This window comes from Zonotrichia albicollis, chromosome 2, assembly GCF_047830755.1.
Source record: "Zonotrichia albicollis isolate bZonAlb1 chromosome 2, bZonAlb1.hap1, whole genome shotgun sequence".
NCBI lineage: Eukaryota > Metazoa > Chordata > Aves > Passeriformes > Passerellidae > Zonotrichia > Zonotrichia albicollis.
The window spans coordinates 30,632,101-30,655,123 of record NC_133820.1 but is presented as its reverse complement, the minus strand read 5'-3'; the positions used below and the strand labels follow the sequence as shown (position 1 = coordinate 30,655,123).

Sequence of the window (23,023 nt, the reverse complement as noted above, 5' to 3'; positions counted from 1 at the left end):
TTGCAGTCTTTGTTTATATATTTCTTTGATTATTCAGCCTCTAATTTAAATAAGGACAATGCTAGGAAAGTTTCCATGGTAAAATATTACCAATTTAATAACTTTGAAGCTAATTATGTGAAGATTCAAAGTGTCAGTCTTAAACTACACCTCTGACTAAGCCAAGCATGAATTTGGATATGCAAATGATAAATTAGGCTCCTCATAATGTCCTGGGCTTCTGAATTGTGTTTGCAGGTGCTAGCTGCCTGATGCAGCTGATCAGTGCTCCCCAGGGTGTTTTTCTTTCCTAATTTTCTTCCTCCTTTGCTCACTGTAGGCCCCTTTGTGGGCAAGTGTGCACACAAATTTTATGCCACCCTGCAATGTCTCTATTCTGCTCTGTGTTGGTAGATGCTCGCTCAGATGCCTCCTCTCTCATTTCCCCTGTTACCTTCTATATTGGCTAGAGCAGTTTCCACAGAGGGTTTTTGAGAGTAGGTGCTTATGATTGCACTTCTGCTATGATTTTCCGTAGCTGGTAGTTTATCTCTCAGAAGAGCCTGGTATATAAAATCTCTGTTCAAGAAATTCTCTAAGAATTTTTCTCCTTCATATGGCAGCAGTCTCCCACTGCTGACAACATGAGTGCATCAGAGAAGATGGCCTTTTGCAAAGCAGGGACTAATCTCAGCTTGAAAATGGGAGGAAAGAAGTGTCTTTCTTTGAAAAGGCAATTTAAGGACAGCTTGACTTTGTGTACATGGAAAGAACAGTTCATATTTAAAATCTTAGGCTTTTTCTTTTCTCCCATTTTTCCTTGAGAAAAGTAAATCTTTAGCTATGATGTAAGAACTGTATCTAAATGTATATAAATACATTTTTTAAGATGTTTGAAGCAAATAGCAAGTTTGTAGTGTTGCAGTTATTCTTCTAAGATCTTGCACAGTATAAGGGACATTCTAGGTAGAGTTCTCCATAGTGGCCTTTTTGAGTCCAAGCTTATTAGATTCTAGTTTAGAACTCGTAGCATAGTTATTCTGCAGAAGTTAATATTTTTCATAGCTGAGACAGAGATCAAATACCTCCAATTAATGCATAATTCAAATTAGTCCTGAACTGTGGTATCACAACTGGCATCTCAATAATGAACTAACCACAGGAGGAAGCAGGTTTGTCAATGTACCATCACAAAAAGCTTTAAGCATTCATCTGATCTCTTCTGGGATCATATTTATACATCTTGCTACTCTCTTGAAGTACACCCCCAACATACTGAATGGCACAAGAATATCTGATGCAGCAAGCTGTGGAAGTGTGAGCTGCAGTCTTTTTAGTTGATGTATTCCAAGGTGGATAACCTTAAAAATCAATAGTGTCTGCTGTGCCTCTCAGAATCATGATGGACTGCTCCTGGCTGATCCTCTTGCTTAGGCTTTGAATAACTGAATAACTTGTACTGCTGCAGATCCTCAGCACCAGCCAAGGCAAGGGCTGGAGCTTCCAGGAGCAGGGCTGCTCTCTTAAGCAAATCTCTGCCTGCTCTTAGAATTTGTTATGTGAAGTGCTGCTGTTTGTTGGGGGGGGTTGAGGCTGTTTTGAGGCTTTTCCTTTTTAAAACAGATTGCAAAAGTGTTAGAAGACAGAGGAAGTATAATGTAGTAGCACAATGGAAGTAGTTTTCAAAGCCTCAAGCAGTATTTTCATATTGCTTGTAAATATGGTATTTTCTCTTTGGGACAGAAGGCACTTTCTGTTTGGGCTTGTAGTGCCCCAAAAGTGGAAACAGCTATTAGGAAAAAATTATTAAATAGATTATCCTAGCTTTATGGAAAGTTAACTTTGTGAGGCTGTCATCAAAGAGAGGTAAAAAATGCAGAGTTTTGTCTTCTCTACCAAAAAAAATTTCTCAAGTTGAAATAGATAGTTTTTCAAATACCAGTGACACCTCCGAAATTGTCTCATTAGAAAGAAAAAATGTTTGAATATCTAGAAGCACAAACCATAAATAGGAATTTATGGAGAGGAGGTGCCTGGGAGTTGTTGAAGATAGATTTCTTAAAGGGTCTGTGTGTATAATTATCTGGGTTTTCTAACAGTTCATTGGAAAAACAAAATAGAAAGTTTATTTTAAATAAATTTACAAAAGCTGGAGGAACAGGAGGAGGAGGAAGAGAATGAAGTATCAGATGTGATGCTCTAGCTGGTAAAAAACAAGTACTTTGCTGACCTCACCTCATGCATGTATTAAGAGAGCACAGAGATATTCTCTTGCTCTCTTATTTTTGTAAGGGAGTAGTTTCTGCTGCCTCTGATCATATGCATAAAAAGACAGCATGTTACTCTTAGGCAGACTGAATCTAGTCATAGGGATAGAAAGCTTCTTTGAAGAAAAGTCCTAGAAAAATCCAGTAACAGAAATAGACTCCCACTGAGAGTTTACTGAGATTTTGCTGCTCTTCTGTGTATCAGTAATGAAGCAGACCATGGAGAGAAAGTAAATTGATGTCATGCCCAAGGTGTATGTGTTGGGGAAAGATCAGAGAAGTTTTTGCGTGTCATTGATGCTGAAAACAGATCTCTGAATTATACCCTTCTCCTTATGGACTGCCAGTTTGGAGTTCTTCAGGGTGTTGTATTCACAGATGGAAAAGGGACAGGTGGTGAGAGCAACAATGCTGGTTGCACAGTATGTCCCTTAACTCTCAGTTTATGTTATATGTAAAATTATCCAATACTTGACTTTCATATTGTTAATTACTCATGAGGACACCAATGGAAGATACTGCCTAATGCTGTAATGAATCTGCCTCCCTGATGGGCATTTCAGAGTTCTCAGGCTGGGCACAAGGTTGTTACCTTTCTCAGAGCATGTGCCCTCTCTGCGGGTGGGGCTGCGACTTGGCTTCCCCCATTTGTCTATTTATTTACCAGGAGCTAGAGTCATTCAGCACTTGCAGACTTACAGTCTCTTGAAGGCAAAAAAAGAGTTAACTCTTGGTCAGGCAACTTAAAACAAATACTATCTGAGGTCTCTCAGGACTGCACCGAGTTGATGCCATGACCTGAAATCTTTGTTCTGTGCTGACCAGATATTGCTTGTTGCCTGCAGTGGTGGTTTGGTATCCTGAAGCACATGAGTTCAATGGATGGTGTTTGGGGTATGACACTGGAGTGGTCTGTTTGTCTGTCTGATTGGCACTGGGAGTTGGTAGCTGTGATTCAGTGTGGACTCCAGATATTGTGTGGAATTTGCAAAGTATGTTTTGGTTCTGACTGTGTACAGCATCAGCCACATTTCAGTGTTTATTAATGTTAATTTAAAATCTTTATGCTTTTAAGCTGTTACCTATTTCACGGGTATGGGACATTGGATAGCTTTCATCCTTTCTATTTTCTGCTTGAAAACTCAAGATCTTTCCCTCCAGCCATGAGAATTTTTTCTTCTAGGTACAATAAATAGGCTTTGTCATAACACACAGAAGAAAGCAAAGTATTTTAGTAATTCCACATAAATATATTTTCTTGATTTTTTTTTGTTTGTTTGTGCCCTGAAACATTTTAAAATTATTTCAGATAGTTTATCCAAATAGCAAATATTGAGCTGTTATGGATGCCACAGGAAGGGAGATGATTCAGCTCAGAAACTTGCTTAACATGTTAGATCCCCTAATTAAAATGTGTGTTCTCTTTTTAAAAAGTCTGACAGATTCTAATTGTTGAGTTTTATGTTATGAGTAGGTCACTACTATTATTTTTCCCTTCCAAAAAGGGAAGGGTGAAAAATTCAGGCGCAGATGACAAAGGCTTTATTATCAGGTTGTTTTTCTTTCATATATGGGATATGATTTAATGTGTGCTGTCAAAAAGAGACCTCTTTAAAGCCTGATACTATTGATTATTATTTGAGACCTGCCAGCAGCATTATTACTTAATGCATAAGAAAATCTAATATAAAGTTATTAAGTTGGTGCTTTAGTTCCTCTAGTGAGAACGTTTCAGATATTCATCTCATATCGTTGCACAAATTGCTTGGCTCAAGTAGATACCACAAAACCATGTTTTAATGATTTTTTTCCTTTTTCCATCTTTTATTTTTTTTCACAGTCACATGACACAATCAGCCACATTTGAAGACCCTCGAATAGAGAGCTGCCAAATAACCCCTCCAGCCCCTCGGAAAGTGGAAATGAGGAGGGATCCTGTGCTAGGATTTGGGTTTGTGGCTGGTAGTGAAAAGCCAGTTGTTGTACGCTCAGTAACACCAGGTATGTTTTCCCCAAGTGACCCTAGAAGAAAACTTTGATTTAGGCTACTAAGATGAAATGCAGCAACAAATTTGAAACTGTTGAAATATTCAGGCAGGCAAAGTAATCACAAATACTAGATATGATTTTTAGCCTTGTTTTACCCAGTGGTTTCCTTCTTCACACTCATTTTTGAACATTACATAAATGAATTGGCAAAAAGCCAGTTTGGAGTTACTGCTCAGAGCCATTACTATTGTTTGCTTGAAAAAAGTTAACCCATTTCATTCAAGGAAAGAAGGTCTTCTCCCTGGTATCTTTACATTGGTTTGCTGTCACCTTCATTACCATTGAATCAGCATTTTCAAGAGGTATGTTGAGTTCTGAGATTAAAACTTGCATATTTTTCATTCTCACCATCACTTTCCCAAAGAAAGCTAGTTTTCTAAAAACAATATCTCTTTCTGAAAAAAATGGATGTTACTGCTGGATTTTTTTCTTTAATAAATGCATCTGTATAACTATATGGTTAAAAGCCACGTCAAAAGATATTCCCAAACATCTTACCTGCAGTGAAAATTAGTGAGGATTGTGATCTCTTTGAAGTTATAAGGAAGCAGACCTGGGATAATCTGTTTCCCAAATCACAGGTTCCTGCTCTCTATGCTCAAAAGTCCAGCTGTTATGTAAAACTGCAGCCAAGGGCAGGGATTTGACTTTGCTCCTGTTAAATATGTTCTCCAGAACCCCCACAGAGAGCAGAGCAGAGAGAGGCAAAATCGACTCTGTGAAGTTCTGATGTCATTTACCAACGTGTGTGCATTGATTACATTTGTATTGCTTTCACATGAAGTGAGCAGTGTAATATTTGAACCAGATCCAGACAGCTCATTTCTCTCAACTTGGCATTATTAATGTAGTTTTATATTAAAATTTGGAAAATGTGTTTACTATGTTCTGTTCTGAGTGAATAGGAGGAAACATGAGCTCAGGACAACATTCTCCTACATGGATTTGTATTCATTTATGCAGGATATGGAAGTGGAGTAAAGTTTTCAAAGCAAACAGGAAAGGAGCTCAGTTGTTCAGTGAATTTGTTTTGATGATGAAACATTTTATTTTTAGACTTTATCTTCATAATGGTAATATTATTTGTTTTTTATGTATCATCATTGCAGAGTGTAAAGACAAAGACTAGAGAGGATATATCTCTACACTAGGAACTGTGATGTCACATCAACTTCTGGGCATGTAATTGTGCTGAGAAACAAAGTAATATGTGCATTTTATACAATACAATGCACTCAATGTGCATTTCAGCAGTGCCAGAATCCAAACCACATAGACATATAAATGACTGATTGTCTATTGGGACTAATGATAAATATTCATGTCTAACTGAAAGTGGCAATGCTTTTAGATGTACCCGAGTTCATCAAGTGGTAGGAATCCAGCAGAAAAGAGGTTCAAGCAGCTGGAGTATCAAAACTTTCTGTCTCCAATTGAAGAAAACAGGTTTGTTTTGCCTAGAAAAGACAAATCATAGGAGACACCTGTGAATGACATTCAAATACGTGAGTGATATTTCATGGGAAAAAGGAATAAGATGTTCTCTGGTGTTACTTTGCCTGGGACAGGAAAATGTATTGCAGCTAGGAAGATCTGGTATATTTACCATGTAAAAAGACTTTGTTTTCTTAACAGCAGATAAACAGGATCATTTGTTCACAAGACAAGAAATCCTTCTCAAGGTGGTCTTACAAAATATCAGACAAACATTGATCAAGGATGATTAAAATACGGTTGATCACAACTTAAAGGGTGCATAAATCCATGGCTTATGGGACCTTCTGGCCCTTCAGAAAACTAAGCCCTTAGTTCAGGTGGTTAGATACAGGTTTAGAACTTGAGGAACTTCAGTAGACGCTTCTAAACCACTAGCTTGCAAGACTTTCCTGGTGAGGGAGTACTGGTAACGTCAGAAATAGTGTAAAAATGTCATTAGCTGAAGAAAAAACACACTTGTAGTATATGAACAACAGTATCTGTGTGTTTACAATGGTCTGCTAACCTGTGCTTTTTTTTTTTTTTTTTCTTTCTTCATTTGTCTGCAGGCGGCCCCTCTGAAGGAAAGCTTATACCAGGGGACCAGATCATAATGATTAATGATGAGCCAGTCAGCACTGCTCCAAGGGAGAGAGTCATCGACCTTGTCAGGTAGTGGATGTCCTGTCACTTAAACTACAAACCCAGTGACTTATTGCCTTGTGCAGTCATTCAGTAGTACAGCAAGTCTTGCCTTCCAATGGCTGAGAAAAGAGAAAATAATTTTACTTTAGTTATAATGAAGAATGATGTATTATTTTAGTGTTTAAATGAAGTGTCCTCTTAAAATGTCATCTGAGTAGCTGAAAAGGTATAAAACCATCCAGGAGTAGCTCCAGAGTACTTGAGTATCAAAAGAGGAATAGTATTTTCCTGGTATTAATTTTTTTTTTTTGTATGGATTGTTGAAAAGATGATTCCTGAAGCATGGAAGTTCCACTCACTGTTGCATTACTGTTCATTTTTCACATGAAGAAAGTTAAGTCAGGTTTGTCTTATGTGAAGAATAAAGAAAATGTGGTAGGGTGATTCTTGAGAGTGAATGAATGCATGTAAGTATATAGAGAAGCTCAAAAAATGTTTAAGTGGAATGCAGGTAGGTGAGTTTGTGTGAAAGAAGCAGGCAGAAAAGGGAAGAAGACAAAAAAAAAGTGGCTGGGGATAATACAGGAAAGGAGAAATGTCAATATTTGTAATGGGATGTAGAAGGAAAGGAAGGACAGTGACTGATTAATGCTAAGGATATTAAAAAAATGCCTTGCAATTCATATAACAAATTTTGCTTTTGGAGTAACAAGAAATGTTAGTGCATTGCACAGAAAAATGGCAAGTAACTAAAAAATAAACTTAAGAATTAACAACTTAAATTCCAGTACCTGTACCTGTGCTGGAAATAGCTCAGGAGAACAAAATATGGTGCCAACACCATGGAACAGCACCCAGCTCTATTTCTGTATTCTTTCCATTGGTGTAAACTCTGAATTGTGGGTCTTGTTGATTCCTGAGAGATGCTCAGGTTTTAATGGTACAGGTACCTCTTCTCAAAACTTAGAGCTATCAGTGTTTTCACTGTAACCTGTGTAATTTTGAAAAGTCACATTTGTTTACAGAAATTTGGCCAGGAAGTGCCACAGCAGTTATACTCTTCCTGCAAACAGCTGCTCGTTTACTGGGGATTTAGCTGAAAGAAAACTTCCAAAGATGGTGCAGAAATGGTATAAAAATGCCAGCAATGCTGACAGCCTTCATCTGTGTTAGGTGGGATTAAACTATATTTTGAGATTTTTTTCAAAATGTGTTAATCTGCAAGTCAACTAACAAACAAAACTTGCTAAGAGCTTTTTGTGATGAGTAGACTCCTCAAACTGAAAGAACTGTCCTGCTCCTAATAAAATTCTGTCTTGTAATCTGTGTTGACTACTGGTATAAGCCTCAAAAATGGTCTTATACCCATTTCTGAGGTCCCTGTTTCTCAATAAAGCAGTAATATTGTCTTCTTCATTCTTTCCCTGATTCTTTGATATTAAGCAAAGTTAGGTTCTCTATCTCATTTGCTGCTTCTAGCAATATGTAGTAATAACAGCAAGGAAAACAGACTGATTAGACCTGAGACCAACTTAATTTATTGTATAGTCGACTCTCTGTCTGCCTTCAAATGAGATACTCAATTAGAACGTCACCCTTCCCAATTACATTGACTACATAAGTAATGTCAAATTAAGTGTTGTTTCATTCCAGGGAAAGCTTTAGGTGATGCTTTTCTTATACTGTAATTTTACCTCTGCTCTCAAAACCTGTCCACTGTTGGGATTTTGACAGAGATTCATTCTTTGATGAAATTTGGGAGTGAAATATACTGGGGTTGTATGTTACAGCATTTGAAAAGAAGAGTTTTCTTTTCATGCTGGTGGGCATGCCTGGAATGACTAGACACTGTCAATGAGCAGTCCTGACACCACAGCAGAAGCAATTCTTTACACCAATGAAATAGTGAATCTCTTCTGTATAATTGAAGGTTTTCACATGGACTAGATATATTTACAACTTTTCAATGCATCTGTATTTTTCAATGTGCATGGCAGAAGTTTTGAAATCTTGTTTTCCTGCAGGTAGCAGTGATCAGTATCTTGAAGGTGTTTTAAATGCATGGGTTACACAATGGGCATAATCACAAAAGCACAGAAGAACTGAGAGGAGACTTCTGGAGGTTATCCAGTCTAACCTCTTGCTCCAGGCCAGGTAGTGTCAAAGTTAGATGTGGCTGCTCAGCACTTGCCTAATCAAGTCTTTAATATCTCAAAATATGGCGATTTTGCAACCACACTGGGTAGATGTTTCAGTTCCTAACCAGTGGCCTTTCAAAAAAACATGAGCCAACTTCTTTATCAGCTTTAGATGCATCCCATCTTGGCCCATGGACTTGTGAATGTCACTCTTACCTAAGCAATCCCTAATCCAGCCTTTGTCTGCCTCCGTTCCCTAAATTCTGTCACTGAGCTCAGCGACCAGGATAGCCGACCTTGCCACTAAAGGCCAAAGCCAAGAAAGCATCAAATGTCTGAGCTTGTTCAGTATCCTTCATCAGGATACCCACTCAATTTAGCAGTAAGTTTGTGCTTCCCTTGGCTTTCACTGCTATTGTGGTTGTAGAGACCCTTTTTTTTATCCTTCATCCATCCTGGATAAGTTTCAGTGCTCACTGAGCTTGGCAAACCCCATCCCTGCCTGGGCAGGTACAGCTTCTCTGTTTCTCTTGGGTTTCTCTTCAAACTTCACCAGGATTACGGAAGCCAAAACTTCCAAGCAAAATACACACAAATGCTGGATGTTAAGTCAACCTTGAATGTTAAACTGAGTTTTTAATGAAACACAATATTTGTTTTCCAATAAAACATTGTCAGAAAATTAACTTGTGAAAAGAGTTATGAGCTTGAAGAAAAAGAAAAGGATGAGGCAATTTCTGCTTTCTCAAAAAAGGTCTATCTTTTAAAAAAAATTCAAAACTTTCAAAAAATATTAAAAAATTTAAAATTCCACTAAAAAGGGTAACTGAAAAATGTCAATAAAATCTTTTTTTTTTTTTGTTAGGAAAATGCATATCCCAAACCAATAAATTAGCTTTATTTCTAAATTGCCCACAAAATAAATGAGAGTAATTTCTTTTAGATAATTTTTTTTTCTTCAGCTCTTTTCCTATCAGCTCCAAATTCATTGTCTAACTGTTACTCCTACTGGATAAGAAACAGATAGACTAGTTTTTCAAGAAAGTCCCTTTTTTATAATGATTTTACTACAGCAAATTCAAGAAATTAAAGGCAATGCATAATACAGAAATTTTCCAATTGGCTTTTTATAACATTGTAATATTTTAATTATGTGTGGGGTTTTTAAGCATTCATTACTGAAAATAATCCTCCTTAAGTAGAAAACTGTTATAGCCACTTCTGCTGACGCCAGGGGGTACTGAACAGGAACCTGGTGAGAGATTTTGTTTTATTTTTTAAGAATGAGTGACACTCTTGTATCCTAGGAGGTCTTAGGTCTGGAGATTATCAGGGACATTCATTATAAATATCCCCTGTAGGTCGTTCTGATCCATTGAATTCTTTTGGCTCTGCTTTACTGGCAACACCTAATTAGTGTTCAAGTTGTCCTTTGAAAGCCATGGTTGCAGAAATATGAATCAGGTATGGTTTGCAGACAAAATGCACTTGGACTCATCATTTCTGGGTGCTGTTCAATGGCTTTTGCACCATATTTTGTTCTCCTGAGCTATTTCCAACACAAACTCAGAAGTCATGTTTATGGTTTCTCTTGCAAAGAGAGGTCAGTTTTATGGAAGTCACTTGAGGTTGTGGTCAAGAGGAATTCCATTCAAGACAGACAGTTACAGAACTTCAAAAAAGAGGAAGAAACAAGATCACTTTTCTAAATGTAAGCTTCAAGTCAAGGCGAACAGAATACAAAGGATGTATTTGAAGTGCAGTCATTTCAAAATTTATCAGGAGCTATTTATGTTGGATTTATTTTGCTGCTGATATGGATTCTGTGAGTTATAGCTTTTCACACATACTTAACAAAAAGTATTTTGAGATAACATTGAAGTCATGGCACAATGGAGCAATTTTTTCCTTATGTGACAGTGAGCAACAATGCAATTGGTAGCTCAGAAGTTCATGTATTTCATTATCATTGGTTAATGTTACATTTTTATCTGTTTAGGAATCAGCTTAACCAACCCTTTTTTTTTTTTTGAAACAAAGAAAAACATCTAACAAGTAATTTGCCTTATTAGCTGTTTATAGGCAACTCCTTTATCATGAATAACTTGTTTTTCTTAGATTGCACTGAGTAGGCATTAGTCTACAAGGATCCCAACATACGTAAACTGTCTTTTTATTTAGCAAGGTATTTTACAGAAATTTTAAGTGACACACAAGTGTACTGCTTACTCCATAATCCAAACAGTGAGTAGTGGCATGGCAGTGGTACTTTGTTCACACTTTAATTAAAATAGTTATACAGGCTGCCATCCAGGAGAAATTGGAATCTGAGGAGGGTAATCCATCTGAAATACTTGTTTTGGAAAAGCTAGCCTGTTGCCGAAAGCTTTATTGACTAAAGAAGAAGAACAGAAAAGTATTTTTAAGTAGAAACCTGACTTCTAGGTTGCTAAATTAAGCTAGGTTAGTCCATTCCTTGCAACTGTAACAGCAGTAAATCAGTATTTGATATCCTCTGGAATTCCACTAAAAATACCTATATTGCAAAGCAAGAAATGAAAAAGGTGAAATTCATTAAGGGCTTTTATTTCTTGTTGGCTCTATTTTCTATTTAAGAGAAATGACTCAAAAACATCTCTGAAATAACTCTGGCATGTTAATGTCACAGCAAGTTTTCATCAAGAGGATCTAGAGGATTCTTTCAATTCTGCAGTAGAATTTATGGTTTAATAGTGTATTGCCACAAAACTGGAGAGAAGGAACCCTCCAGGATTTTAGGCTGCATGTTGCATTTTAAGTGCTAACATGAATTTAATCAATACTGACCTTCCTCACCATCATTGTGAAATGAATGAGGATTCTGTCACTCCCATTTGACTCTGTGTATGTCATGGAACCACTTTTACTACTCTACATCCTCAGAGCTAAATGCAAGTGTAAAAGGGAACTCAGTGACAGTGCCTGTCATCATCATCATCTTACAGCAGCTGAAAAGGACTCTTTTCAAATGTTCCTGGATGTAGTTTAGACATTTTCTTATACTGAAGTAATTTTGGCGGACTTACTATTAAAGATATTCTTTCTTCATCAGCATCATAGAGAAAAAATCAAGCATATTAAGCTATTGTCTATGATACTGCTCAGCAACCATGAACCTTGAAAACTGCTTTTCTGAAAAAGCAGTCATGCAGACATTTTAATTTGAAGGTACTCCCAGTTCAGTAAATGAATCTGGAGGCTGTACCCACTTTGTGTCAGGCCCTGATTGATGAATTGGTAGTGTTTTAGGTTTACAACACATAATGGTGAACAAAGGGACAAAATGTTGGACCAAGTGATCTGTCAGAGTTTTACAAGTGCCATCAATGGAGATAAGCTTTCTGCCAGGGCATTTAATTAGCCCATGCAGCTAGCCCATGCAGGGAGCTCAGAGTCAGGATACGAGAAGTCAGCTCCCCTCTGTCTTGAGGGGTATTGTTAGATACATATCTTCTATCTTCTGAGGTGTTTCTGCAACATAATAATGAAATAACTGGATCATACTTTAAATTTGCTCTGAATCTGTGAGAGCACATGTTTAATATTATCTCATTTATCTTCTTTTCTGGGCTGTTGTAGTGCTTCTTGTTCTTGAGCTAATATATTGGAGGTTAATTCAGGTTTCTCCAGATTTTAATTACTAATCTAACATTTCAGAAATGCCCATCCACCTTTTCAAAGGCCTGTAAGAGCTGAAAGCTGTACAGAGATATTACTTGCTATTGTTAAAATCAATGCCAACTGTGGACATTGTTCTCTTTTAAATCCATCCTGTCTCAAATCATGCGGTGTCATATCCCTGCTTATTCTTGGGAGAAGGTTGACTGACATGGTTTAGAAAGGTTTTGCCTTAATAATTCACATGCTCTGAGTGCTGAGATCTTAATTTGTTGTGTACACTTAATTTTCTTTTTGTGTGAACCATGGCCCTCAGAGTAAGCAAGTGTAGGCCCTTTTTTGAAAATTCAAGGCTAATGTGTCATCTGTTTGAAATGTTGTGTTATCATCTCACTCTCTTCTCTAGAAAAAGGAGTCAGCTGTGATGAATTTCAGGTCAGCTGTTCCTTAACAAGTTGCTTTATGGAACGCGAGGGCATGAATGGAGATGTGGAACAGCTGTGTCCAAAACACAAGTGACTGTACTGATTGGTTCTTCAGATGTGAACCAGCAAATGTTGCTCTCATTAGCTTGTTCTGATGAGCTTATTGCTTCTCATCCAACTAAACAAAAGTGTTGGCTTGCCCAAATGGAAGATTTGCTCTAAAGCCAAATGCACTGATGGGAATGTTTCAGAGTAGTTGTTTCCATGTAAAGTCATTCAAATGAACACCCAGATTTGAGTTTATTATGAATCAATGCTTCCATGTGATGAATTACCTTTATATTGCATGCTCTGCAATAGATGTTTATCCTTCTTTGTACTGTTTATGCAAGCTTTGTGCATCAAAGGATGCATCCAGTTGGAATATGGAGCAGGAGGTAGCTAAAATCTCCCATCCTGTGTTTGGGGTAGGGAGGGTTGGAGAGTAGGTGTCAAACTACTGCAATTGCAAGGTTTCTCTTTCCCAACTGCATTATATGTCTCTTTTGAAGTGATATTTCCAAATCCTCAAAGAAAATGTTGGGCAAGCCAGCCCTTTACACTGTGCTGTTTGTACTTGAATGTTCTGTGGATGTCTTGAAGACATTACAACAGGACAGAAACACAAGCCAGAGACAGTTTCAGGAGCTGTTTGGGAAACACCAGACTCTGCAGAACAGTTTCTGGGACTGAGGAAGCAGTATAGGCTGACAGGAGAGGATTGTGCCATGCACCTGGGGCTGCCAGCATGGTGTGGCTGTGAAGTAGGAAGATGACAGAGATGCCTTCACCACTGCATGCACAGAACTCACAAAGTAACTCTGTCCTTACAGAAGTGTCTTTCTGCCCTCACTGGAAAGTTTACAACTCCCTTATCCTGCCAGTCAGTTGCTGACTAATTCAGCATATACACATCAGCTAATGAAGCTATTGTAAGGGCAAAACATAGCCATTTCTGAGAAGAAATGATGGTTGTGGGCCTGTCATGCTTTGGGAAGGCTTTCACAATGTGACTTTTCCCAGTGATGGCATCAGCATTCCCTTTTATCCTGAGCCAGTGCCGGCTGTATGAATCACAGAAATTAACTGGTTTTCATCTGCTGTCTAAATAGCTTCAGGATGACAGAGAAGTAGTTCTTTAAAACACTGATATGTAGGTTGCATTGTCAATAAAGTGGCTTGTAGTTTCTCTGAATTATACTAAAATGCTGTATTTTGATAGAAAGATGGCAAAGATGATGTCAAGAGCTGAGAGGCAAACATGACATTTTTATGGTTATGTAAGTTGACCCTTGGAGACTTCTGTCAGCTACAGGTACATAGTATGAGAGAAAGGCATTTGCATTGCCTCCTTGTAAGGAATGCTGTTTTGAAGGTGGCAGTTTTACATGCACCAGTGTTCATAGGAGGTAAAAGGCAATTTAAACTGCTGAGAGAGAGGGATAAAAGGACTGTGACCAATTTGCAATGTCTTGTATATTTCCACTAATTTGAAGTATCTTTAGTTTTCAGGCTTTTTCCCCTGTCAAGGTGGAAGCAGCACTCCCTTGGGTGGGAAGGACATAAGGAGAGTGACTGTAAATGAGTAAAACTCTACTCAGAGAAAAATGTCATGGAGAGGTGTTGGTACTCCATGATCCACAGCTATAACAGTTTAATTTTAATGAATTGCATAATGGAAGCTGAATCAGGAGTCCCTGAAGATGACAATATCTTTCTCTAGCTTTGTGGCAGGCTGATCCTGTGTCTTCCTTCCTTCCAGAGTTAGTTTTTACTTTCACAATTCTATTTATTTTCCGGATGACATTTAGTCTATAAAGTAAAATAAAATGAAGAATGGTACTTCCTGAAGTGGGGTGTGTCTGTAAGGTGGCTGTCCCTCAGAACATTAGGGTCCACTTTCACTTCCATTTCATATTCCTTCTCTCATGGCAATGTTGCCTTTCAGTCTGCCAGAGACATCTTAGGTATGTCAGTGCTTGAAACCTATAACTTGTAGTTTGTCTAAGGAGTTGGAAAAGCACAAAAAATAGTAGAGATGAGAAAGTACCTAAGTGAATATATAATAGTTGAACTAGATTGGAAGGGACAAAGAGACAAAAACAGGCTTGATGTTGTGCTAGGGGAGGTTGAGACTCAATATAAGAATAAAGTTCTTCACACAGAGTGACTGGGCACTGGAACAGGCTCTCCAGGGAAGGGCCACAGCATTGACCCTAACAGAGTTCAAGAAGTGTTTGGACAACACTTCCAGGCACATGGTGTGATTCTTAGGGTGGTCCTGTGCAGGGCAGGAGCTGGACTTCAGTGCTCCTTGTGGATCATTTCCAGCTCAGGAAATTGTATGTTCATATGATTTTCTGAATCCTAGTCTGACGAAACTCTCTGTGACTCCTTTTTGATTGAGAGATGTCTAGATTTAATTGTTTTGTAAAATAATTGGATCTGGCTTTCAGTGCAATTGACTTTGATTTTTTTTCTGACTTCTTTTTTTGTGTGTTTGCAAGGCTGGATTTTTAGGAGTTTTGAAGCTTTTCTAAAATCTGATCAAAAGGTTTAAGACTGTCACTAGCAAGTCCTTTCTCTTTCCTGTTTCCCTCCAATAAGAATAATTTTGTGATTCACAGTCTCTCTTAGCTTTTGTCATATTAATGTAGTTGGAATAGAAATGTTGTGAGGACTTCTGTGTTGGCTGATGGACTAGAAAAGTTCGAACACATTATTAGATATTTTTATTATAGCAGTAGTGCAGCCAACACGGACTGCCCAAATTGCCAAGAGATTGAGTATCTACTTCTAACTCTACCTGATATGCCCAATCAGGGGGTTAGTTAAAACAGGAAGAGAACAGTTTTATATATTCTGACTCATTAGTCCCCAAAGTGATTCAGTTAAATATTACCACTGATTGGGATGACTGGGTCACAGTGGGACATCAAAGAAGATAAACAGTTTCTCATTAATTTGAAACAAAAACTAGTAGAAGCTAGTAGAAAATAAATATAGCTAAAAATAAATTAATTTTAAAAACATTGAATGCTTCAAAAGGCAGTTTAATGTGATAGATTTCTCTGGGATTTATTAGTCAGCTTTTCCTTTATTTCTGACATGACAAGTGATCATCTGTAATTTATTACAGGCAACACATAACAAGCAGTGTAAGAGAAGTATTTTAGCTACTACTTTAGCTTTTCTAGGCTTTTTTTTCCCATAGACATAATTTTCTGTTTGACTTTTTGCTTGGCTTTTAACAACCAAGTCTTCACAAATCTCCTGAAAGCAGCAACAGGAAGAGAAGAAAGACAAATGGTGTATTTCAAAGCAGGTGACTTCCAAATTATGTTGGTATTAGTCTTGCTTTGGCTTTGTTTGAGAAACAAGGAAGCTGGTTATGAGAAACCAAGAAGTTAGAATATTCAACTAGAGACTGCAAATACCAAAAGAGAGACTGCAGAGATAAAACCAGATTGCCATCAGCCTACGTTTCCCCAAAGGCATATTTCTTACATATTATGTGCTGAAATGTTAATTGTTCTTTTAGCTCCTATTCCTCCTCATGCCAACTAAAGCTTCATATATTTTACTTACTGCACAAGGGAAAATCCCCATAGTCCACTGTCTATATTGTTAAATAAAGTAATTCAGTTTGATTGGAGGTTTAGTTAAAACCACATTTGTTCAGCTTATGAATCAAATAAGACTCCAGGAGAGGCAAAGGTCTTGTCATTTTGTATCATGGAACTCACACGTTTTATGATCACTTCAGCTTTTCAGCAGGACTGTTACTCAGAAAGCACTCTGCAAAAAAGGCAGTTCTTTTGTAGAAGAAATTGGTTGCTACAGCAATTGAAAATCCTTAAGGTCATCTGTATTTCATAAAAACCATAGGAAGCATCAGGTTTAGTCATTACACTGAAATCTTCATTCCATACTTCATCTTTTCTTCTCAATATTGTTTTCTGTGTGTCATTTAAGTGTGTCAGAGACTTAAAAGGAAAATATCATCTGCCTGAGTTTATCAAGAGAAATAGCAAAACTCTCCATGTTGGAAGACAGCAAAAAATTAAAACAATTAATTGAGTTTGTAATCAATATTCTTTTTAATTTTTTATCTTGTGTCATTCTCCTTACTGCTCAATTTTACATGGAAATTATACTTTTGTGACCAGAAATACTCTTTTGTTCTGCATTTCATCTGACATTCTATTTGTGTTCAAAGTCTTTAATTAAATGTTAGGACAACTGCATTAGTAAAGATACTGCTTCCTTTTCCCCTTAAAAAGTACTGAATCAATTTCTTAGTGTTCTACACCAATTACAGTCATGTTGCAGTGTCCAGCAGATGGCTTGAGTTCATCAATAATTCATTCAAACTGCCATGGGTTTAAGGAAGAAACTGTACCACACTGACATATGAGAGAGGAAGAAAATTCAGCACATACTTTAGCAACCATGTTTTTTTGGGCAAAAAGGAAATTCCATAATTTATGCTCCCAGATATACAGACTGAGGATATAGTTTGCTAATGTAAGATTTAGGATTATTTATTGGACAAATAACATGCCATAAGCATGCAGTGTATATTCTACATTTGTATGCAGGCATTTGCACATGTTTGTGTGTATGTGTGGAGAGAGAGGAATATGATTCATAAAGCTCTATTATAATGGATTTGGGATTTATGAGTTACTTAGAAACAAGATCTTGAGGTTCTGCAGCTCACGTTACACAAAATCTTGTTTTGACATTTAACATGGTTTGTCATGACCATTTTACATGGTTTGTACAGCCAAACTGTTATAAAGGAGAATTGCTTAGACAGTTTTAAAATATTTCTTTAAAACATTTCCTTTATCTCAACCTAAAACTGATAAATAAAAGGTGCAAATTCTACCATGTCATTGTGATTCTCTCCAGTAGAAAAAAAATAATGTTTCATTTATTTTTTACAAGAAAAATACACTTTAAAATGGGGAAATATGTGGACAGAGGGGATTTTTATGATATTTTTTATTTTTATTATTTTACCTATAATTTTATGAGTATTACTAGTTTTATGGGGTTCATAGGATATACAGGTTACCTATGGTGAGAGAGAGAGATAGGTACTGCATACATTTTGCTAAAGATACACAACACATTTAATTTGATGCCTTTGGAGATTGTCTCACCTACAGAAGAGGATGTTATCATGAGGCTTTTCTAAGTAAGGCAGCAACTGGAACTCCATTTCCTGTGAGAGGCTGAGGAGTTCAAGTTCAGAAGGGCAGACTCGAGGTCATGGCAAAGCTGGTACTTAAGGATGACAAAATAAGCACATAATAGAGAAGTCTGTATTGGAAGGGACCTTAAAGATCATCTAGTTCCAACCACCCACAATGGCCAGGGACATCTTCCTCTAGATCAGGTTTCTCAGAGGCCCTTCCAATCTAAACTTGAACAGTGCCAGGGATGGGGCATCCATAGCTTCTCTGGGCAACTTATTCTAGGGCCTTACCACCCTGAAGTAAAGAATTTCCTCCTTGTATTCTAAACATAGTTGTCTTAGTTTAAAATATCTTGCCCTATTGCAGCAGGCCCAGCTAAACAGTTGGTCCCCATCTTTCCTGGAGGCTTTCTTTAATTTACTGGAAGGTGCTATAGGATCTTACCAGAGCCTTCTCTTTTCCAGGCTGAAGAATCCCAATTCTCTTATTCTGTCTTAATAGCAGAGGTGCTCCAGCACTGTGATCATTTTTGTGACTCTCTCTGGACCTGGGTCTTTGCACCACTAGCTGATGGAACCACTGTCATGTGGCAATAGCTGGTGAAATTCCAGAAGTTCAGAAATTTAGGGAAAGGAGCTTTGAAAGTTGTGTGCTGGCATTACAAGGGTGGTGCTGTTTCCCAGTGTAGTGTGTTGAAAATGGCCTCTGGTAGTAAAAACTTTGTTTCAGAAGAAGGCTGGCCAAGGTGAAGTGCAGGGTGGCTGTGCCTGTTGCTCAGAGCAAGTGGATTAAAGCTGGTATCAAGACCATTTCTCTCTAGATCCCCTTGGCGCACATAATGAAGCTCAGCCTAGGGTGAAACTACCAGAGACTGTTAAGATACAACAGTTCGTGCCTCAGCTTGCAATGGCATTAAATAATTCATTGAATCTGACCTTTCAGAGCAGTACATTGTAGGTAATAGAATGAATATAAAATGGATATAAAAAGAGTAAGAATATTAAGTGGGAGTAGGGAGGCAATATAAATTTTATATATAACCCTAGAAGGTCTGCAGTGCTGTCCATTCCTGAAAGTGTGCTGGTAATTGGGTGTAGTTTGGGAAGAGCAGCAAAAATTAACCACAAGTTTCCTCTTTTATGAGATTCATAAGAAAGTCAGCCTAGTTAGCTTGCTGCAGGACAGATCAAGACAGTTTTATCTGAACAAAGAAAAACTGGGATAGCAGGTGTCTTTTCAGCTTGATAAAAGAGTCCAGTCTAGTCCTAAGAAACCACAGCTAATAACAATGTGAAAGATAAGAGATAGAGAAAGCTGTGCTCATTCCTCATAATTTCAAGTCTTTAAGTTATAAACTTGTATCTGTTTGCAAAGATGTTCTGTAGCTCAAGCATAACATAAGGCCTTTACAAAACAGCTACCAACAACGCTTAGCCAGGAAGCTTGGACTAAGTCAGATATAAGTTGTGTGTTGGTCTTGGATCTGGGAGTGCATCAGAGTAGTAATATTGTTTTGTCTCATACCTGAATCTGGACTTTCAGGAGTTGTACTTACTCCTTTGGGACTATCAGCCCTTTCTGGGAAGATGCGAGTTTTCCAGGAAGGAGGAAAAATAAGTAGTTCTCTCTTACAGCAGTGAATTTCTGCTCTTGGGCTCTTGTTCACTGTCACCCATGCCTGTGTTCTGTCTACCTGCACTTAGTGCGGCCCAGAGCCTTTCAAAGGCTTGCCCACAGCTGGATGTCTTCTGACTTGCAGCCTCACCACATGCTGATGCTATGTAGGACATGACTTTTTTTATTATTTTTTTTTTCACTTTCTTTCTTTTATTTGATTGGTGTTTTGTTCGGTTTTTTTGAGGTACGTATTATTTCACTGGGGCTCATGACCTGGTTTTTCAGTGGAAGTCAAATACAGGATGATATGGAGTTACTTTTCTGGTACACAATACTGAACATACACAGTTGACAGTGTATAAATATACATGCTAAAATGCATACTGCCTACTCCTAGAAATGCTTATATTTTGCTTTCTGACAAGAAGTCCCTACTTGCTTAAGGCTTTGTTAAGGGAAAATTTGACAAAGATGTTTTAAAAGCGGCAGGAAAGGTGTTGCTTTGCTGCCTGTTCTGCTTTTGTGTGGAATTTTCCTGGAATGGAACAATGGAGCAGTGTTCATTCTCCAGCAACATGACTGATCCAAAGCCTGCTGAAGATGGTGGAAGTCTTTTGGAGGATTTCAGTGGTATTTGAATCAGACTGTTTATTGATTGTCCCATGAACTGCTTGTAGTGGTTCTACTTGTAGCCTCCTAATTTTAAGATACAGCTGACAAATGGTATAACAGGCTTTAATAAAATGTTTCCCTATTTGATCTAGGGAAATGCCATTCCTACCGATTTGATCTAGGGATATGCCATTCCCAGTGATAACCCATGCCAGCCTCTGCAGCTCACTTTCCCATCACTCTCCCTTCTCTGAAACTCTGTGCTTAGTAAGGCACTTAGTAAACACAACATGAAAATTAGGTATTTCAAGTAGACCAGACTCAAGGTAATGCTATATGTTCCAAAACAAAACCATAGAGGAGAGAGACACTGGAAGAGTTTTTAGAGCATGAGGTTTTATGGTAGTAGAAATGACAACAAATGACAGTTGTAAATAAATCATAGAATTGTAGAATGGCCTGGGTTGGAAGGGACCTCAACCCTCCAGTTCCAAGCCCCCTGCCATGGACAGGCACATCTTTCCACTAGAGAAGGTTGCTCAGAGCTCCATCCAACCTGGCCTTGAACAATTCCAGGGATGGGACATCTACAGCTTTCCTGTGCAACCTGTTCAGTGCTTTGCCACCCTCAGAGTAATGAATTTCTTCCTAATATCTGATCTAAACCTGCTCTCTTCCAGTTCAAAGCTAGCGCCCCTTGTCCTGTCAATACATGCTTCTCTCCATCTTTCCTGTAGACTCCCTTCAGGTCTTGGAAGGCCACAATCAAGTCACCCCAAAGCCTTCTCTTCTCCAGGCGGAACAATCCCAAATCTTTCAGCCTTTCCCCACAGGAGAGGTGCTCCATCCCTTTGATCACCTTGGTGGCCTCCTCTGGACTTGCTCTAACTTGCTCCACATCCTTTCAGTGCTTGGAAACCCAGAGCTGGATGCAGCTGTCCATGAGAACAGAAGGGCAGAATACCTTCCCTCACCCTGCTGGCTTTTGATGCAGCCCAGGACACATTTGTCTTTCTGGGCTACAAGTCTACATTACCAGGTCAAATCCAGCCTCTCATCTACAGCCCCCCAAGTCCTTCTCAGCAGGTCTGCCCTTGATCTGTTCATTCCCCAACCTGTAAATGAAAACATACAGAGGATGAAAATGTTTGTGTTTGTTCTGTGCCTCAGTACAATGGTCTGTGTACTGATGTTCCTACTATTTTTCCACTGCATTGCTTTATATTTGAAGCAACTTCACATCTCTGGGGCAGGGTGCAGGGGCTCATGGGCTGCATAGTTTGCAGTAACACCCTTCAACATCACTTTCTAGCTACAACAGAAAAAAAGAGTGGTTTTGGTTTCGGTTTTTTTTTGTTTTTTTTTTTTTTTTTTTTTTTTTTTTATGTAGGACCTGAAAAAATCCCTAAGCATTCTGAAATCCTTTCTCTGTTTCTTTCATGAGTCTAAATTAAACTGTTAGGTACTTTGTTATGAGTTATGGTATTGAGGTGAACGGATGAAAGTCCCAGTGTTGTTTCAGTGGAAGAGCATGGTCGTCTTGACTGCAGAAAGCATAAAATCATGAGCTCAGAAAGACCAAGAATGCAAGAACAGAAGATAGAAGTTTATCATAGCTGGCATCATGGCTTTGAAGTCACGGTAGGCTTTGATACACCATTACTCAGTGCATGAGTCTGACAGCACTGAGATAAAGTTTCTGATGTAAATCAGTGCATCATCTTTTCCCTGAGGCTGTTTTACTATGAAAAGAGGTTAGAGGGGGAGAAAAGTGTGATTGTGCCTTTGCCACATCCCTCCTAATTTTGTCTTCATCCTCTTCCTTGCAAGTGTTATGTGCAGTTTGACCATTTATCTGATGGACTGCAATAACTACCTTTATCTGCATTATCACTACCATCTTCCCTGTAATAATAGGAAAGTTTTTGAAATCAAATTTCATTGCTTTTCATGTTTCTTATTTCACTTTCCTTAAGTTCGTTGGTTTAATTTTCCAGGTATCAGTACAGTGCTGGAGATGAAAATACCAAGCAGGCTGCATCAGAAATGCCTCAGTTTCAAATTCTGACCTATTAAATTAAAACTTCAATAAGTAAAACAAAATATGTTGTTAATTGATAACACCCTTCTTTACAGCACATATTGTCATGTGGTTTGCAGTGAACTAATTTTCTTTCCAGAACTAAGCATTTTGTGCAGAGAAAGTTCATTCTATTCAGAACTTACTGTTATATAATTCCATATAACAAATACATTGGTGATGACTGCTGAAGATCAGGAGAACTTTGATGAGTAGCAAATGTCAACAAAAAATGTCAATAATGTCTGTACTGGGTAACATCTGAATGTGAGCATTATCACAAGCTTTATAAAAAAGTTAATCACTTGCAGGAAGAAAACAACCATTTAGGAACCACCAAGCCAAAACAGATCCAAGGTCCTTTATTGCTACATGTTGTATTTGATAGACCCGGCTCCAGTTGTTTCAGAGAAAAGTCAGAGACCACACAATGATTTGTGTATGGAATAATCTTTCTTGGGGAAGATCTGTTTCAACAACCCTTTTAATTAGAAAAAGCATAAGCACTTTTTTTCCTTCCCTTGATTTTTACTGCACTTTCTGAAACAGTCCTGCATTTTCCTTAAAAAGTGGCACAGTAAGAACCTAGAGGTTCTGCAGGTTCTTCCCTTCAATCATCATTGGCTGCACACATAATCAAAGACCTCCTTAATGAATATATATAATATGGATTTTTCAAGTGGAAAGTATAGAGTGATCATTGTCTTTCCATTTCCCTTGGAACAGGAATGATTGTGTGTGGATCTCACCCTTACTCTGCAAAGGGAAAGGACTCTTGCGTTTCCAGAATAGGATAATTTTCCAAATTACTTCTTAATAATGTGTAGATGGA

At 38.0% G+C, this 23,023-nt stretch overlaps 1 protein-coding gene across 8 annotated transcripts in view; it reads left to right on the top strand.

Moving 5' to 3' along the window:
• Positions 1 to 23,023, top strand: part of FRMPD4 (FERM and PDZ domain containing 4) — a 297,809-nt gene that overhangs the window by 222,180 nt on the left and 52,606 nt on the right. For 5 of the 8 annotated variants that reach the window (XM_005493444.4, XM_074534696.1, XM_074534697.1 and 2 more), the window contains 2 exons: positions 4,087 to 4,247; positions 6,341 to 6,443. In XM_005493444.4, the coding sequence (XP_005493501.2) occupies positions 4,087 to 4,247; positions 6,341 to 6,443 (264 nt within the window). The remainder of the gene's footprint in view (positions 1 to 4,086; positions 4,248 to 6,340; positions 6,444 to 23,023) is intronic. The other 3 variants (XM_074534698.1, XM_074534699.1, XM_074534700.1) reach the window with 1 other exon arrangement.